Raw genomic sequence first — 20,273 nt, forward strand, 5'->3', positions numbered from 1 at the left:
GATATACAGATTTTGTTGTGTGGTCTAACTGTCTCTTTTTTTAACTTCTTTTCTCTGAATCAAAATGTTAAGACTTACACAAGCACTAGCAACAATTCCATGCCAGGCTCCTTGAAGCGGTTGGACGATACTACAGCTCGATTTACAAATGCAAATTTCCAGGAAGTCTCTGCACATACTTCAAGTGGAAAAGATGCTTCAGAGGCTAGAGGGTCAGAGAGCAAAGGGAAGAAATCTGCAGGTCACAGCTCAGGTCAGAGGGGAAGAAAGCCTGGTGGTGGAAGGAATCCAGGAACAACTATGTCAGCTGCTAGTCCTTTTCAGCAAGGTATTAATAATAGCAATAATACTGCTTCCATGCTGACCTACAATTAAATAGATAGAAATCTTTCATACTTATATTAAAAAAATAGTTTACCCATTATCCAGAATGATAGGAAAATTGGGTCATTTGAAATCAATAAATGCTTGTTGCATCTTTTGCTGATTACTTTGTTTTGAGAAAAAGGAGATGTCTCTCTTTTTTATGTATGCCATGTGCATGTTCTGTTTTTACAGGAAAAGACAGTTTATGCTCATTTAGATTTAGTTTTCACTTGTAATTTCTGTTTTCAGCAATTTGTAAATCTGCTGACAGATTTGCTCAGTGCTGAAATTTGGCATATAAGGTCTGTGTAGCAGAGACTGTTTAAAAAAACAAACAAACCCCAATCTTTGATACTAATGATTTTAAGTTGCTGAGTGTTAAAATGAAATTGAACTAACTTCTGTTTGTATTTTATGTACTTCAAATACATGTATAATTTGTGTCTTAAATGATTATTTTCAAAATAGAAAAAGCTTCCTAAGCCAATTTCAGTCTGAGTCCACAATGTGCCTTCAAAAATATAAATACTTGTGTAACTTTAGTGCCCTTGTGGTCAAGATGGAGTCTGCTCTGCAGGCAGCTCTGGCCAAGAAAAGGTGCATGTAGGAACACAGCAGGGAAAGTCCCTTCCTCTACAGGGGGACCTGCTCCAAACCCCCCTGGAGAGAACACACAGACACACACACACACACCTGAATAGTACAAGGAATATAGGAAAGGGAAATATTTATTTACAGAGGGATGAACGAAGAAAAACAACGGGGAAATATAGGGGGAAAGGTAAATATAGGGGGAAATGTTTACATTGAGCACAAGGCCCCACAAGCCCAGTTATACAACCCTGAGCAAAGCATCTGCACTCAAGAGTTCAGGAATCCTGGGCAGAGTTCCAGTCTGGCAGTGGGTCTTGGGGTGGTCCTGGTTGTCTTCAGCACCAGCAAACTTTCCCCAGCAAAGCCCTCGGGTGCCTCTTTTACCACTCCCTGCAAACCCACAGAGAGCGACAACCTCCCCACTTACCTTAACTACAGCCTCCCTCCTTATTCCCAGTGTAAAGTTACAAGCCCCATACAGCTCTGGGCAACAGTGATACTGGGTCCAGCTTCAGTTGATCCTTCTCAGGTGATCCCTCCCTGGCATGGTGCCCCTTCTGACTCCTGTCCTGTGGCGTCCCCAGTTAGCCACTCTGTCCTTCCCAGGCTTCGGACAGGTTCTTTGCTTTGTGAGGGCTTGCTTGCTGTAGCCCTTACTCTGGAGCTGCAGACACACACACAGCTGTTGTTCTCTCCCCTTCTCTGCTTACTCCTCCCCACCCCCAATTGCACTTCCTCCTTCTGGAACAATCAGCATTTCCCCTGCAGGACAAAGATTTAAAGGGGCTATGCTCTCTAAACCCCAAAGGGGTCACGCTTGTTTAATTTTTACACTATTCCGGTCTGTTGGGTACATTATGTTTTGGGGGGATGTATATACGTTATACATATTTTGTTGATTTACATATAAAATTACATCAATCACATATACTTTAGGTCTTTCTGACATTCTAAAATAGCTTTCTAGAGCCATTACTGGCATCTTTAAAACAACAGCAACAAAAAACACCCCTTATTCACAACCCAAAACACACACACTATTTCTGGTCTGTCTGAAGGATAGCTTGTGGTGGTCAGGGAGAGTTGTAAAAATCAATAATAGTTTTTCTGTTTATTAATAAAAAGTCATGATAAAAATCGGTTAATCTATGGGATATAAACCCACAAATCATGAATGTTAAAGATGAATCATGTTCATTCTGAAACTTTAAGTGTAGTGAATATCAGGATGGTGACACTGGATTGATTTTACCTCTTATTTGTTTGGTTTTTTTTAAAAGGTTTTTATCGTGTGTGTGTGTGGTTGTGTAGTTTATCACTTGCAAATTGTTTGAGAGGTGTTTTACTTATGTTCTTGAATAAGAGTCCAAAAATGGGTATTGGAATCGTTTATTGAAAGAGATAATTTCTTACCTAAAGAAGATGGTAGATAACTTTATTATGCACATGAAGATTATTATTTTTTAAAGTTGCTGATTTTATGCAGGTAATTTAAAAACAGCATACAAATTCAAATAATAAAATATTACCTTTTGAAGGAGTCGTTTTGGATTTAAATGACCTTCCCTGCTTTTCAAGTCAAAACTGTGGCCAACAAATTTTGTCTAGAGAGAAAAAATTAAGGTACATCAAATGACTGCTTTGACTGAGACGTTTTGAAGATGTTGGGAGTCAATTCTGCCATGGATGCCCTCTTGACTGTCTCTCACTAACATTAATGAGAGTTCTTTCTGCTTGCTCCCAACATATGGTATTTTTTTTTTTACAATTAAAGTATTAAAAATTAATAAAGGGAAAACTTTTTTCAAATAAAAGCACTATAAAAGTTTTTATTAAAATGTGGCCTTTGTTTTGAAAAAGTATGTTGGTAAATCATTGTAACGTTTACTACTCTTTTTAAACCTAAAATTTCCCTTTGCATACTTTTGGAAGTATATATTGAGTGTTTCAAAAAGGTTAATGCAAATTTTCTTATGTAACTAAGACTCCTTTCCTAATGGCAAAATTAGGGATGCATTTGCAACCCTTTTCAGACTCATCCTTACGCATCTGGGTAGTTCTGTTGAAGTCAATAGGACTGTTTGCAGGAGTACAGTTTGCAAGATTGAACTCTTAATTGCAAATCTTCTGGATAGTCATTTCCCCCACATGCTTATGCTTTTTTAAACGTCTTCAGTTTGCATTCTGCATGCTAAGGTAACCCAAATACTATCATACTGTTGTATTGAAGTATCAGAAAATATATGTAAAGTTTAGACTTTCATTGTATTGTGTAGTAAAAATCACAGAGTCAGATAGTGAAAGAAAAATGAAAGAAACAGATGAGATGCTAAGAGTGGCAATAGAGTGCTGTTAAATAGAGAGAGTTTAAAGCATTATTTTCCACCCTTTCTGTCAAGCTAGTAGATGTTTAGTGTTTAAGGTACCTTACGGTTAGGAATACTAGATGTTCCTAAAGTGCTCTGTAGTTTAAAAGTATTTAATACATCAGTGTGCGCTTTATACCAGCTGAAAAAACAAAACTATAGAAGAAAGACAGATGGTGACAGGTTAGGGTTGATGATGGAAAACCTCTTTATATAGATGCTAATTAAGTGGCAAAATTGCAGTTGTTTTTAAATCACTGATGTAATGTAAATTATATATTTTAAACAGATTATTAATCTGTGTTTCCTATAATGGAATACTAATGATAAAATATGACTTTTGTTGATAAAGAGCTTCTACCAGTTTCCCAAAATATAATTTTTGACTTCCACTATACACACATTGTGTGTGTGTATATATAATATAAAAGTTTTATAGTTAAAGGAATTCTAAATGTATTCTTAAAAGGACACTGATATACATGTAATTAAGCCCTATATTCAGTTTTTTTCAAAAACCTAATTTTAAAAATCCATAGAAATACTTACTTACTGACTTAAAATGCCCCTTTATACATCCTCCTGAGAAACACCCCTTGTGCTGAGGACATCTATAGCCAGTGTAGAATTGGTGCAAGTGCTCTACACATAGCCCTACTTGAGAACCCTAGCAATAGGGGGCATGTCAAGGGCAAATTGTAGGCATTTTGGGAATGTGGCTGGTGTACATTGCATCATAGTTATTCTTTATATCTTGGGGAACATATAAAGCAGAGTGTAAATTAGAGCAACCTGCTTTAACTTACACCAGGGCCCTGCATGATCTCAGAATATAGGGGTCATTAAAGTTGCTTATAAACCACCTTTGTCCATCTTTTTCACTCACTTTCTCCTTTCCACCCCACTCTATCCCTGTCCCAAGCCAGGAAAGAGGTGACTGAGAATCAGACCCAACTGAGTGAAAAACTAAGCAGCATGCAGTGGAAATAATAAAACCAAATTAGATGTTTTAAAAAGTATATTACAAATTTAGAGCTTCTCTGTACAAACAGTTCATAGCAAACTGGGATATAAATCTACCTCGCACTAGATTGCCATGCACTAACTACTTGTGTAGACCCTGTTTCTGCACAACAAAAAGGCTGTAGGGCAGTTCAGTTTACTCCTGTTTCAAAGTGGAGTAGATTAAAGTGCACCAGGGAACTTTTAGAGTGCAGCAGCAGGGTTCACATAGACAGATAGTGCACAGCAGTCTAATGCGAGGTAGATATACACCTCTCTTGCCACACACTGACTTTTCATACAGACAAGCCCTAAAGTAGCAAAGATATGTTCCAATCTCCATACAAATAAATAAATAAATCCTTGTCTTTCCTTCTTTCTACAGGCAGTTTTTTGGGGACTCCTGGCAGTGTAAAGTCATCTTCTGGAAGTTCAGTTCAATCTCCCCAGGATTTTTTGAGTTTTACAGAATCAGAGCTGCGTAATGACAGTTACACTCATTCCCAACAGACTTTGTCAACCAAAGATGTACATAAAGGAGAGATGGGAAATCAGGAAGGGGGTGTGAACTGTTTTAGTTCCTTAATTGGTCTCCATTCAACCTCAGCAGTTGTTTCACAGTCTAAAAACTTTGATAGCTCACCTGGAGACTTAGGGAATTCAAGCCTTACTTCAATAGGATACAAGCGAGTCCAGACTTCTGGGATAGAAGAAGAGACTGTAACAGAAAAGAAACGTAAAGGAAATAAACAAAGTAAACATGGGCCTGGTAGGCCCAAAGGAAATAAAAATCAGGAGGGTATTTCCCACCTATCAGTTTCTTCTGCTTCTCCAACATCGTCTGTGGCATCTGCTGCAGGAAGTGCAACAAGCTCCAATCTTCAAAAATCCCCAACGTTGCTCAGGAATGGAAGTTTACAAAGTCTTAGTGTTGGATCATCTCCAGTTGGTTCAGGTAGGCATTTCAGATTTATTGTTTCATATCTCAAAAGATGTGGCTTCATTTTAAAAAGTTACAATTCTGAGTATACTTTCATAAATGTAAAGTAGCATTTTACTTTAAGTATATTTAATGTTCTATTTAAAAAAAAGAATTGATAAGCAGATAATGACTTTGGTAAGACTAACTTTTTGCCATATGTGTAGGTGCATATAATCCTTAAGCAGCTACTGTAGATTGATCTGACTGTATCCAGTGTTGGCCTAACTTCTGAAGCTGCAGAATTGGAATTATTTTGGAATTATTTTGAAATGATATAGTATAAGATTTAGCTACAGTAAATGATATTTTGTGCAGGTTACAGAGTTATATGTTCTATTACACATGCAAAACAAGATCAATATTAAAATATATCCAGCATCCTCTACAGCTGACAGACTGAACTCAGTTTTCAGTCCACCCTGACAAAAGGGTTTCAGTCTGTTTGTGGAAAAAGTACTAGTTTAAAAACATACTTAACAAGCCCTGCATCATAACCTGGGCCCAATGTGTTTGACTGACCATCTCTCTCTGTTATGTTGCTCTATAGCCGTTGAATTTTACGGGGTTCTCTTTCCTCTATGTTCTAAGGCTACATGTGAATTGGCCCAGGGTAAAGCTTTTCTTGTCCTGTCTATGGAGCAACCTCACAAGTCCATTGTGTTCACCGGAGTTATTCCGTTGTATTCAAGGCTCCTTACAAAGGCCTTTCTGTTTGGATCACTAAACTTTAATCATTCAATATCTCTTTTGCACCAACTATTAATCTGGCTTTTTTTTTTTTAAACTATGTTGGTTTCATTTTTGTTGCTTGATGTATGGGTTGTTGGGTAAAGTTTTACATATTTTAATGATAAATTTACACGTTTCAGATGCCTAGCAGAAAATAACTAAAGGAAGACTGCATCTTTTTTTCAAAATGAGACACATACCCCAAAAGTATAATTTGTCTTTAAAAAACAAACAAATTGTAGTTCATAAAGAAGTCAAAACGTACTTTACGTAGGGTGTCATTTTTCTCTTAACAAATTAGAAGACATAGAAATTAGGATCAGAAGAAGTACTTCTTCATTGAAATTAAGGAAAAAACTGAGACTCTGAAGATAAATATGTAACTAGGTTTTTTTTCCCTAGCTAAATACTGCTTTTTAAAATATTTTTTTATTGTGTATTACTTTATTTTATTGCCAGATGATGTCCAAGAACTTCAGAATTATGCCCCAATCTTGCATCAAGTTTTGCTAGTGCAGACTTCTGTATCTGGAATCCCATTGAAGTCAATCAGATTTTGCAGTGGCATGGTAGTTCAGATAGCAGATCAAGATGCAGGATCCTGGTTTTAGATTATCTTTATTCCCCACATTTTATCTTTCTCCCTATTTTCTTCGTTTCAGCATAGCACTCTTATGGTAAATCTAAACTGCAGTCTGGGGTGTGGTTTTTGGCTCAGGTAAACATACATATGCTAACTTTGGTTGAGCTACACCCCCAAACACTCTTCCTTCTGTACTGCAAGCTCAGTGCTAGGTATCTGAGACCCTGCAGAGAATTTCATCCCATGTGTCCAACCTTTTGGGAACTGTAAAGTATCCACTAAAAATAACCCAAAACAATTGTATGTACCTAGATATGTCACTGTTTTAGGAGGCCTAAGATAATGGACTTTCAGTCTGTCAGTTGAAAAGCTGAGGAGCTTTCCTTTGCTGATAGGATGCTCCCGATCATAGTTCCACAAAGTTCCAGGTAGCTGATTCAATGAGCAAAGGGTGGATAAGGTAGTCAAAAGTTGTGTGATGCAGTGCTTCATCATATGGCAATCACCATCACATATATATGATGTGAATATATGTAATATATCTCTCGCCCAAAATTTACATTCAGAGCCTGTTGTTGCTTCTGTTGATTTCCGTGAAAAATAAGTTCTTGTTTGGGTGATTGCACATGTTCATTCCACTGTGGGAGTGTGCATGCCTCATACACAGTTGGAGATTTTTCCCAAAGCAGTACCTGTCTGGGCAATGTGTGTGTCCTCTGGTGCCTTGCACCACTGCACACAGACATAAAGGGCCACACAGCCCTTAACCCCCCTCAATTTCTTCCTATCTCCAATGACAGTTGTTGTTAGAGCAGCATATCTTCCTCCATTAATGTAAATAGTACCTGTAGCATTAGTTTTTAGTCTTGTATATTATATCTGTAAATAATTAGTTATAGGATTAAGTTTAGAATACTGTCTTTTTAGAGTAAGGTCACTGGTGCCTGGTTAGGTACCAGACTGGTGCCCTGTTCTCCAGGCTTAAGGGTCTGTCGTTCATGTAACAGAACTTTGCCAGTGAGTGACACATTTGTACAGGGTTCAAACCCCATTGGAAAAGGTCAAGGCTGCCAGATTCAGGTAGTTGCTCATGGAGTATGTCCTTCGTCCACCGTTGAAAATCCTCCCACTCTGCATGGGTCCTGAACAAATCTGAGGCTGTTAGGAATACTCCTCCTGTTCTGAGAGTCCTCAGGCAGATCTGCATTACTGATGCCTGAGAAGAGACTGTGTAAGTCTCCTAACGACTCTGTATGAGACCTTTGGAGAGGAAGCACTGAGTGTTTGTGAAGACTTGGAGGGGTGCTCAAAAAGTCGCACATGCAGGAGCAATCTGTGAGCCAGGAGGGATTGATGACTACAGAACACATCTTGTTACTGCAGAGTCAGGAGACCTTTGTGGTGCTGTTAACACCCAAGGCTTTTGAGGCAGCCAAAGAGTTGCTTAACTTGTCAGTACCATTTCTCCAGTGATTCAGGAGCTTTACATGTTACCTGTGTTGGAACCATATGCTCCTGTGGTCCCAGCTTCAGCCCCAGAGCATCATTTGGTACGAGCCAGTTCTACTCTTGCGGTACCTCTACATGGGATTGTGTCTAGAGGCAAGCTAGTGATGATTTTGCCAGTACCCCCTTCTCCAGGTTTAGAACCTCTCTCCCTAGTACCGATGAGTTCAGCTCCCCCATGGTTGGAGGAAATGGACTCCTTATCAGACTTGGAAGTCAGATCCTTTGTGTCCTGACCCGAGCATATGCCCAGCAGCCTCAGAGGGGTGCCTGCCCTTCATGGGACCATCCACAGCCTCAGCATTATAAGAGCCAGTGGCCTACACAGAGCTGCGTCTCACCTCTATGCTAATGACCCTTCTGGTCCCTTGGGTGCATCCCATCACATTCTAGAACCTCTCTGCTCCCTTCCCATGCTCCTATGTCAGCCAGCCTCTGGGAGCATCTGCAGGAAGGTCACCATCTTCCTTCCTCTGGTACTGGGATTAGTACCGTGTAGGCAAAGCAGAGTGCTTGGAACTCCCTTGTGAAGGAATTGGAGGAGAACCCTCCTCAACAGCCTTTAACCTCTTCTTTGTCATCTCCTGATGAGGCAGTAGTGGCTGAATTTCCTCTCCCCCTCCTGCTGATTTTAGAGCTCATCAAGATTTGTAGAGGAGGGTGGCTGCAATTCTAGATACCTAGCCTGAAGAAGTACAAGAAAGGTCACACAGACTTGTGAACATTTTAGTCTCTGCAGGACCATCTAAGGTAGCTCTCCCTTTTATTGAGGTTATCCTGGAGCATGCCAAGATTTTATGGCAGACCCCTTTTTGTCTGCCTCCCACTGCCGAAAGGGTGGAGACAAAGAGATATTATGTCCCTTCACAGGGATTTGAACAGTTATACAACCACCCTTCTCCCGCTCCCTGGTTGTCGCGGCCTCCAACAAAAAGAAGTAAGGATACCAGGCCTCTTCTACAATGGGAAGGGAAGCAAAACAAAACTAGATCTGTTAGGCAGGAAACTTTATTCCACAGCTCAGGGTCACAAACCAGTAAGCTCTGCTGGGTCTTTATGATTTTAGCCTTTGGGATAATATCCTGAAATTCAAAGACAAACTTCCTGATGAGGTAAAGCAGGAGATTTCTGCTTTGATGGAAGAGGGCAAATTTATTTGCCAGAACAGCATTGCAGGTGAGAGTGGATGCAGTGTCTTTGCAGCTCTAACTATGGCCTCCACCATCAGGATGTGACATTCATATTGGATGCAAGCATCAGGCTTCCCCCCAGAAGTGTAACAAACAATTCAAGACCTCCTGTTTGAAGGACCCTTTCTGTTTTCCAGTAAAGCTAATGAGAGGCTTCATAGTCTTAAGGGCGACCCGTAAGTCTTTGGGGATCTATACGCTGATGGCAAAAAGAAAGCTGTTCCATCCAGAGCATTCCCAAAGGTTTTAGCCCTTCTTGCTTCTTTTCCAGAACCTGTCCAAAAAAAAGTCAGGGTTACAAGAAACGTCTTCCTCCCCCATCCTCCTCTGCATCTGCCTGCTTTTCTAGGCAACCTGGAATATCTAAGTAATCATTTTGACCTGTTGATCAAGAGCACATACTACTCCCCACAGTGCCATCTTTCCCAATCCCTGTTTTTGCCAACCATGTATCCCACTTCCTAAATGCTTGGGCTCGCATCATCATAGATGAGTGGGTCTTAAGTATGGTGGAACTGGAATGCAACCTTCAATTTATGAGGCAGGGTATTCCAGGATGAAAAGGAATGATATGCTTACGGGAGCTGAATGCCACTCTAGAGAACTGGATTCTATCCCTTCCTCTGCCACAGAGTTCCTTTGTGATGCTAGTCATCACTTAAATCAGACTTTTGACAGGTGGTCACTAGTTGTGTATTCCTAACTTTCTGGGTACCTGCCTTCAGAGTAGGGCTCAACAAACCTCGTGTGCCAGGTCGCCATGGTGCCTAGAAATTTAAGTCTGGCACCTAGTATTTCTCCAGGGGGAACAGCCACCGCGCTCTGGACAGGGCACCACTGCGCCCATGTGGCAGGGCTGGGAGGGGGGAGCGCTGTGGCTGCCACACTCCAGCCAGGGTGCCCTTCTGCTGGGCCCACGTTGTGGGAGAGAGGTGGGGGTAAGGGGCGGGGCTGGGAGGGGATAGCGGCTACTGCGTTCCGGCCAGAATGCCCTGCTGCTGAGCCCACGTTGTCTGGCTCCTTCATTTTTGGCTGGCTTCTAGCTCCAAAACAAATTTGTTGAGCCCTGCTTTAGACCCTGGGGTCTGATATGCAGAGTCTTGAGCACTTGCAGTTGCAACTGAAGTCACTGGGAGCTGTTTTTTGAACATATGAAATGCTGCATAGTGCTAAGTACGCTGAAAAATCAGATCATAGGTGTCTCAAATTGGCTACTGGAAATTAATGGATACTTTTGACCTTAATCTCTCTGTGCCTCAATTTCCCATCTGTAAAATGGACATATAAGACCACCCTCTCAATTCAATAAATTCATTAATGTTTGTGAAGCACCGAGATACTATCCTGATAAGCGGCAAAAGTTTGTGAGGAAATAAACAAATTTTGTCTTCAGAGCAGGATTTGAATAATGTGTGGTAAATTAGGCATTTGGCCAAACATTGAATAGCGAGAAAACAAAGTACTGTAGAGATGCTAATTTAGTAAGTAGTGGCCATTCTGTGCGCTGAATGAGGCAAAGATCTTGTGGGGAAAAATAGTGTCATCATATAATTAAAAACTGTATCATAATGTGTATGCACATGGAGGCCAAATTAAGATTGCACAGGCAACCTTAACTCAGGAATTTTCTAATTTTTCAGTGTTTGACAAACTTACTATTGTTCTTTTAACATGGGGTGTGTGGGGGGTGTGTGTATTTCATGTACACACTGATAGGAAAACACTGGAGTTTTGGGTACTAGGAGAATAATTGAATAGTAATTCAAGTAAATATTAAGCAAAACTCATTGGAAGCTGTTTGAGGCATTGTATTTTGTGAACTACATTGTGGTGGTGAGTTTTAAAATGGGTTTTTAAGAGGTTTTCCTCCTGGTCCAGGCTAAAAGGGGTCTCCCCCATTCTTGCTTTTATTTAGTACGTGCTGGACTGATTTTTGTATCTGAAACATCAAGGATTAGTGATTAGGTCAATTAGGGCATAGCTAGGAGCTATAGCAGCATTTCACCCTCCTATGTTTAGCTGCTCCCTTTTTTCCAGCCCGATAGTTGTAAGATTTTTAAAGGGCTTAGATAGGATGTTTGCACATGTACAGACAGCCCTGTAGCACCATGGAACCTGAATTTATCTTAACAAAGCTGATGGGTCCCCTGTTCGAGCCTCTAGCTCTCTGTTACACCTTTCAGTTAAAGTAGCATTTTTAGCAGAGATTACATCGGTCAGGAGAGTAGGGGAGTTGAGGGCATTATCATCATATCCACCTTATATGTTTTTAATGCAGATAAAGTCTGTCTTTGTCTCCATTCAAAGTTTTTTTTGAAAGTTGTCTCCTCTTTTTATGTCAATCAAGAAATTTATTTACCAGCCTTCTTTTTAAAGCCTCACAGTAATAAAGAAGAAAAGTCACTGCACACACTAGATCAGAGGTCCCTAAACTGTGGGGCCTATGGCGGGGTGTGGCAGTGCCTGACCAGCCCCCATGGGGACAAGCAGGAAGTGCCACCCAGCCCTGCTCTCATTTCCGCTCCAACCCCCAGCCTCGGCTTCTGGCTGTAGTCTGAGCCCCTTTTCTGGCCATGGGCCCCGCTCCAGACTCAGCTCCTGGCCCCATTCGCAGTACTGGTCCCTGTGGCCCAGGCACTGCAGCTGCAGCTTCAGCCCCCACTCTGGCCCAGATGGTGGCTTTGGTTCTCCTTCCGGTCCCGGCTCCTGATTATGGGTCCTGGGGGGGCCATGGGCCAGTTAAGAGTGGGAGGTGCAAACCCAAAAGTTTGACATTAGAAGAGCATTAGTATTTTATCTGGAACGGACTAAACCTTTCAGGTCTTCATCCAAATTGTTTGTCGCATTTGCAGACAGAATGAAGGGCAGCCTGATTTCAATGCAGGGCATTTTGTCATGGATATCCAGTTTATCTGTATTACCAGTTGACTAACATGGAGCTGCTGGTTAGACCAGTGGGTTATTTCACTAGATCCCAAGCAGCCTCTGCGACATTTCTGGTTAAATGTGTTGATATTAGACATTTGCAAAGCTGCAACCTTGGATGAATGATCCTCCAGTCCCTGTTCAAATAGACTCCAAACCCACCTCCAAATGGGACTGCTTGTGAGTCATCTACAGCAGAATGGACATGTGCAATCACTTGAAGAAGAAAAAACTGTTACTAACCTTTCTGTAACTGTAGTTTTTCGAGATATGTTGCACGTATCCATTCCATGACCCACAATGATTCTCGTTCTGGTAGAAAGAAACTGAGTGAGGTGTGGGGTGGCTCAGCCCTTTATGCCTGCATTGATGTGTGCAAGACAACAGAGGGTGCTTGGACTGCCCCGATGGGTACTTCTAAGGGTAAAAACTCCCTGTGCACTGGAGCACACAAACAGTGGAATGGACTTGTGCGAAGCATCTCGAACAACAGTTAAAAAAAGGCCAGTCACCATTTTTGTCAGGGGATCTCAGTTTAGTCCTAATGTAGCTAAGGAAGCCTGTTTTTGAGCCTATGGCATTGTTTCATTTTGTATATTAAAACTGCTTTTGGAGTAGCCATGAAGTCAGCAACATGCCCTCATAACAGATCCACCTCTCACTATATTTCTCAAAGATGAGATTGTCACCGTGCCTCAATGTGTCACAGCTGAGGATACCAGATTCAGGACAAACTGCTGAGAAATGGGGCAGACCCTCCCCAGGCTGGTGGTTATTCTTCCATAAAATATACCAAGCCAGCAATAAAAGTAAACTTCTGTCTCACCACGCTGGTTAACAAGAAGTTAGAAAAGCAGTCTCCTTACATATCCCAGTCCTTGTTTCACCAGCCAGACACTAGACATTAAGATGAGTGTTTATTTAAAACCAGTTTAATCAAACAAAGGGTTCTTCTAATCTCAAGAGAACAGCCACATATCCATGCCCATATATAACTCAGATCTTACCCAATTATCATACTGTTGCCGCCAATCCTTTAGTATCTAATATCTAAAGGTTTATAGGGAAAAAGAAAGGAGAGAATTAAAATGGTCAAAGAATCATATACATACAGTCATTGCAAAGTTCTTAGATCAGCTTGTAGCAGTGATAAAATAAAGAACTAATTTGCAAAGTCTCTGGAAATTACCCAAACAGCCTGGGGGTCATCAGTCCTTGCTTAAAGCTTCCTTGTTATAAATCCAGTCCAGAGAAATGAAGCAGGAGATGAAGACAAAATGGAGACTTTTTCAGGGCCTTACATACCTTTTGCCCTGTGGGTGGATGCTCTTTGTCTTAGCTTGTGGAAATTCATAGAAACAAGATGGAGTCCTGGGTCACATGGCCTTGCATGCTTTGTTGAGTCAGAGGAGCAGCCATTGCCCATATTCTGGCTGAAAGGTCTACAGGAAAGCTCACCGGATGGGATCAAGTTCCTTTTATGGCCCATTGTGAAAACTAAGTATCCTTTGATGGGCCATCAAATGACATTGTTTATTCACAAAGTAGCCAGACTGAATACATAGGAGCAAACACATTTGAAATCCAGATGGAAAGTCATATTTGTAACTTCTTTATCTTTATAACAAAGATCTTTATAACAAAGATGATACATGAATATAAACAGGATAATAATACTCAGCAAATACTTTTCAATTGATGCTTTACATGACAGTGTGTATAAGATTTGTTGCATTTATATAACAGTGGTAGCAACAATTATATGCATGGTCATATTTTAATCATACCATGTCACATTTTAATCATACAGAGTCGCAGTGGTGTTTTGTCTGAACCCTAGATTCTCACTGAGAGTGGTATCTGACATCTACATTAACTAAACAGTAAATCTGCCATTTTTCTTTCCTAGACCTCAAAGTTCCAAGGGTGAATAAAATCACATGTTCTATCTCAGTGTGATTAAATAATTTTGTAAGTTCCTATGTGTCTTCATTCTTTGAGAGATTGCATATGTCCATTACACTAGGTGTCTGTGCATTTTATGCACCAGTGCTGAAGAATTTTCCACATGGTGCTGATGGACCGCTTAATGTCAGTACTGAGCTTCCATGGGGTGTCAAGGATCAGCCCCAACTATTGCCTGCTTCAGACAGGCCTCCAGCAGAAGTAATACAAGACCACTCTCAGGAGGGTTCTTTTACCTGCCTCCTCTGAACACCTCACCCTCTTCACTGGATGAGGCCCTGGTATCAGATGATTTTAAGTCATACCAGGAATTCCTAGAAAGGATGGGTGTATCTCTGGGGATGCAGATAGAGCTTGTGGAGGAAAATTGCCGCAAATTCATAGACATTTTCCATCCAGCTGCCTCGGGGAAAGTTGTTCTCCCTATACATGAACCAATTACGTGGCCTGTGAAAGCCTTATGGAAAACCCCATAATCCTTCACACCAGTGACAGTGCACAGAGCACAAGTACCAAGTTACTTCACAAGGGTACAAATAGTTTTATCAGCACCCCACACTGGGCACCCTGGTGGTAGTGGCAGTAAATAAAAAACGCCATCACAGCAGAGCAAAAACAACTCCCAAAGACAGATGCAAGAAAATTTGTCTTTTTGGTAGAAAGATTTATTCAACTCTGGGATTAAACTATTCATTGTGAATCATCAAGCCCTATTGGCCTGTTATGATTATTCCAATTGGGGGCTGAGTTGGGAAAATTCCTCAACAAGCTGCCAGAGGACTTAAAGGGTGAGTTCCTCTCTGTCCTGGTAGAAGGTTGGCTGGTACAAGGTCTGCACTGCAGACTTTCTTGGATGAAGGAGATTCAGCTGACAGAGTAATGGCAATGGCAGTAACTGTGCACTGCTTATCATGGGTCCAGTTGTCAGAGATTCCTGTAGAGGTACACAAGCTATTAAAGAATTCTCTTTTGAGGCTTGTGCTTTATTTTCCTCAAAGATGAATGAAGCCCTGCATACAGTAAGACCTTGTCTACACTAGAAAGTTGAGCTGACGATACTTACATTGGTGATAAAAAAGCACTATAATAACAACAGCACTCAGGCCCGTCCACACAGCACTCATTTTGTCACCAAAACACATCCACACTTCTTGCTGAAGTATCGACAGTAAGAGCAGTGCATTGTGGGCAGCTATCAAGAGCTTACTCTGTTCCTATCTTCTTGTGCCACTGATTCTCAAGTATGTTTTCAAGCTGATGCAAGAACAAGGGAAAGTGGTATTCATTGAGCCAGCCTGAACAAGGCAGTTATGGTTCTTGGACCTGTGCAGGTTGTCTATCAGGGAACCCTTACCCCAGTCTTTAGTTAAGGACCTGAGATCCCAGAATCACAGGAAGGTGTTTCCCTTGAACTTTCAGTTGCTACATCTCATGGTCTGGATCCATAGAGACAAAACCCAGAGGAGGCTCATTGTTCAGAAGCAATTCTGAAAGTCCTACTTATCTGTAGGAAATAACATTATTACTTTAATAAGTGGAAGTGTTCGTCTGAGTGGCTAACCACAGGATGTCTCCTATGCAACTAATGATTCAAAAGATTTTGGATTGTTTGTTACCCTACAAGTGAGGCTTGCCAGTTAGCGCTATCAAAATGCACCTGGCAGGAATTTCAGCATTTCATCTTCATGTTATGGGTATGACTATATTCTCTAACCGTATGATCACCAGGTTCCTTGAAGGGCCTAGAAAGATTTTTCTTACGTATCAGGGACCCTACTCCTCAGTGGGATTTGAACTTAGTGTTTCAGCCCTTATGGGTCCCCTTTTAGAACTGCTAGTCCACCTATTCCAGTATCTGGTTCACCCTGTTTGTCTGTCTCTGTTTGTTTAGGGGTGGTAAGTGGTTGTCACAAAATCCTGTGACCAAAAGTGCAAGGTAAATTTCAGGTTTCCATCCTATGGTCCTAGATTTCATGAACATGAATAACATGTCTTATCAAGAGTTAGCTGGTAACCTTGGAGGAAAGTGGGCAGCTGCAGAGAATGAAGTGGGTCATTTTTGTCAGATGTTTCATGACTGTCAAGACGACAGTGTGGTCGTCTGAAAGGGAGTGCCACAATGAAGTCTAGTGAAATCAACATCTAGGGCTTTGCCGGTGTTTCTAGGGATATCAAAGCACCAAAGGCAGGCACAGAGCTTGCATGAATCTATATAGGCTTGAATTTTGGTCCTCATGCGGGGCAAACAGAAAAAGTGGGACGCTATGTGGGAAATCTTACAATGACCAAAGTGTCCTGCCAGAGGAGTATCGTGACAGAGATCTATCTCGAGCCAGGGGCCTCCTGAAGGGATGTACGTGTGCCTACTGAAATACGTTATTTCATTGTGTTTGGAGAGTGGCATCTGGATCTCCAAGTGCTTGGGGAGTGGTTCCCAGATGGAGTCCTCCTTTGAGACAGACTGAACTTGGTCCAAGAAAGAAACAGGACCCACCTTAGCTGCCTTTGGTTTAATGCTCAGGCCTTCTGGAGATAATAGAGGTTCTTATGGTCTATGAAAACTTGTACAGGGGCTCAAGTCCCCTTGAGATGGTGGAACCACTTCTCAAACATGTTTAACTGCTAGCAGCTCCTTATCTGGTATTTTCTTTCCATCCGAGTGAGATTGTGGGAGTCAGATGCACAGAGGTGCAAGATTTGCTGGAGTCTAATATTCTGTGAAAATACTGCCCTAATGGCCACAATGGCTGTATCTGCCTCCGCTATGAACAGGCAAATTAGATCATGATGCGCCAGCTTGGGGGCCATTGTGAAGGCAGATTTGAGCTGGTTGAAGGCATGCGGGCTTCAGGTGACCAAGTAAACTGGATGGTTTTACGTAGGAGCAAAGTCAAGGGAGCGATTTTTCCTGAGAAGTTGCCAATAAACTGCCAGTAAAAATTGGCAAAACCCAGGAAGCATTGTAATTCATGGGGGTTCTGGGGAGGTGCCCAGGCACAGATTGCTACGGTCTCTTAGGGATCCATTTGAATGCCCTCTGTGGAGATGATGTACCCTAAAAATTAGATGGAAGAGTAGTCAAAAAGGCACTTTTTCCAGTTTGGCATACAAATCATGCTTCTGCAGCCTTTCTAGTACAGATCGGGCATGACCAAAATGGTGGTGTTATTTCTCTGAAAACACTAAGATATCATCAAGATAAATTACAACATATTGATCCAATATGTCCCTGAACATGTTGTTCACAGTGTTGGAAAGTTAAGGCGGCATTGGTTAGTTTGAAGGTTATTACTTGGTATTCAATGATACTGGATTTAGGTACTCGGTGCCTCCAGTTCTGGTTCAGACATAGTGTATATTTGTCCATATGGGGCCTTTGCCCTGGGCTGTAAGCCGGTAGGACAGGACAATCTATGGGACAATCATAGTCCTGGTTTGGGGGCAGGATGTCTGTGTTTTTTTCCTCTCAAAGACTGATGTACTCCATGTATTTCTTTGGGAGATGGGATTCTGGGTTGGGGTACTTTCTTTCTGGCTGGTCCCCACTGTCCTGGGTTTCTTCTCCAGTTTAAGTCCCTTCCTGGAGAACCGAGATTGGCTCACATGGATGTTGCAGACAGATATTTCAGCAGTAGTTGGAAGAAAAGTTGAGACTCTTCCTCCTTCAGTACATGCATGGATCATGCTGCTCCAATCACGGCAGACTGAGATTATTGGGAAGTGCGGAGAGTGGATCACACTGAAGTGCAATAACTTGTGTTGCTCTTCATTCTGGCCTCTAAGAGAACAGTTTCCTGAGTTACTGGACTCTAGTACAGGGGTAACCCATCAATTGATTTGCCAGGTCCAGTTAAGGTTTGGGCTGAAGGGAATTTGTAGGGTTTGGGCTGTTTTTGCATCTAAAAAATTGTCAGCAGCACTGGAGCTGATCATGACTGACTTCAGGGGAATTGACCACGATCTCCTTAGAGGATACCTAATTACAGTGGTATCTGTAAATGTGGGGCGGTCCTGTGAGGTTTTGGTTGGGTTCTTGCCAAAGGCTGGAGAACTAGCTTAGGGCATGGTCTTCTGGCGAAGCCCAGGCAGTACTTCTTTACTGGTTCTGGGCAGGTCTGTTCCCTGATTTTGGTCTGGATGGGCAGGAAGCAAATGTCCTGACGTTCTTCAGTAAAAACAGAGGTTATGTTGCCCCACTGCATTCCTTTTCTTCTGGAGTCAGAAGTTTGTGATCCAGATCCACCTGAATTGGTTCAGGGCATGGTTCTATGGCCATGGGAGCCATGAGTGGGTGTGGTGATGTTGAGCCTGCATTTCTCTTTTTCCTTCTAATCACGTAGCTAGATGTCAAAACAAAGGACAAGATCAGTGAAGGCGTTGAGTCTGGTAGGATTCTCTGTGTATGCTAGCTTGTCTTCTACCTCTTTGCTTACACCCCACCAGAACTTGTGCACTTGCATTTACTCATTCCACTCGACATCGGCCATGAGCTGTTGGAAATGGACTGCATATGAAGTGGCTGGCCCTTGCTGTTGTCTAAGCTTCAAGAGGGTGGCTTTTGCCTAGCAGGCTTAGTGTGCATCATCAAAGATGGTCAAGAATTCTGACAGGAAGTCGTCCCAGTTAGAGAGTGCCTAGCTGTTTTGTTCTAACAGGGGGAGACCCAATTCAGCACTTCTCCCACAAGCAGGCTAATTACCATTCCCACCTTTGCCCGGTCTGTGGGGCACATTCTAGGGCATAGCAGGAAGAGAAGCTGACACGCTTAGGAAACCTTGATATTTCCGGCAGTCCCTGTCAAATCACTCCTAGCACCACTGCTGGGCCCTGCCCAGGAGGGGGGTGCCCCGGCCCAGCTCACAGGGAAGCTGCCTCTCCTTGTGACTGTGCAAGTTGCTCTTGGCGGGTTAGTACTTCAAACATGAGTTTCATGGTTTGATTCTATGATTGAGCCAGCTGCTCACACAGGGTCAGCACTTCGGTCATGGCCTGTTCTAACTGGGCCTGCAGCATAGGGTCCTCTGTTTGCAAGTAGACAACTTGTTCCTCTTGAGGCAATGAGGAAGTGGCACCTGCCTCAGACCTGAGTCCTCTGATCTAGGCCCATGGTTTTTACAAGATATTTGTGGATTGTTTACATGAGAATCTGTAATTGTGTAAACACAATTAAAAAATCAAGTGTAGATGCAGCTTGTTAAAAAGGACATTGAAGATGAAATGACTCTTGATTTATGATTGAATGGCAGCATTGGGTGAGTGAGCATAGAGGAGAATTGGAAGAAATAAAATGCTTATTAGACAGGACATGGAATTTTGGGGTGGTTAGTAGCTGTGCTGGAAGATGGGAGATGGATGTGGTAGTTTGTGGTATAAGTTATAAACAACCAAAATATTTTCTATTAAGTTTTCTGCTTATGAAAAGAGAGGAGAGTTTGTATTATAATGGAAAGCTAAATTGGACCGCATCGTATTAACCCCACAAAGTACTCAGAGAATGAAATTTGGCCAATACTCCGTTTCTGTGCCTCCTCTAATTTCTCCATCCAATGTACTGGCCTCCCTCTGAAGATCTTAATAACTGGGTAGAGGTGGTGGCTGCACCTTCATTAGATTTTTCTGAGGATCAGTACTGCAGCATTTCTATTACCATCTGCCACTTAATGTATAGCTAACTGTGGTTTCTACTAACATAAATTTTAAATTCTGTTTGTGGTCAGAAATGACATGGGAATTGAGGTACTTCCATATATAATGTACCTACCTACTCATGTCTGTCTTTAGGAGTATCCATGTTGAACACCAAGTATATCTGACTATAGATTTCTATTTTTTATTCTAATAACAAAATTCATATTACTGTCAGCACTTTTCAAGAGCAAGCAAATTTACCTTCTGTTTTGTTTCAAGAAGGAACAGTAGAATGGCCAGCTAAAATCTGTTCTTGTATTCCATATCTGATGCTGTGCAATAATCGAAATGCATCCTGAATTTCAGGTTCAGGGTAGATATTTCATTAAGAACAGTCTTTTCGATATTTAGCTTGTTGAGTTTGTGAAAAAATGTGC

At 41.8% G+C, this 20,273-nt stretch overlaps 1 protein-coding gene across 4 annotated transcripts in view; it reads left to right on the forward strand.

Moving 5' to 3' along the window:
* Positions 1-20,273, forward strand: part of MLLT10 (MLLT10 histone lysine methyltransferase DOT1L cofactor) — a 213,016-nt gene that overhangs the window by 122,995 nt on the left and 69,748 nt on the right. For all 4 annotated transcript variants that reach the window (XM_067562351.1, XM_067562352.1, XM_067562353.1 and 1 more), the window contains 2 exons: positions 73-328; positions 4,714-5,283. In XM_067562351.1, coding sequence (XP_067418452.1) covers positions 73-328; positions 4,714-5,283 — 826 coding nt within the window. The remainder of the gene's footprint in view (positions 1-72; positions 329-4,713; positions 5,284-20,273) is intronic.

Source organism: Emydura macquarii, unplaced genomic scaffold (genome assembly GCF_026122565.2).
Source record: "Emydura macquarii macquarii isolate MOO-44397 ecotype Brisbane River unplaced genomic scaffold, CSIRO-AGI_Emac_v2 contig_2422, whole genome shotgun sequence".
In the NCBI taxonomy this organism is placed as follows: Eukaryota; Metazoa; Chordata; order Testudines; family Chelidae; genus Emydura; species Emydura macquarii.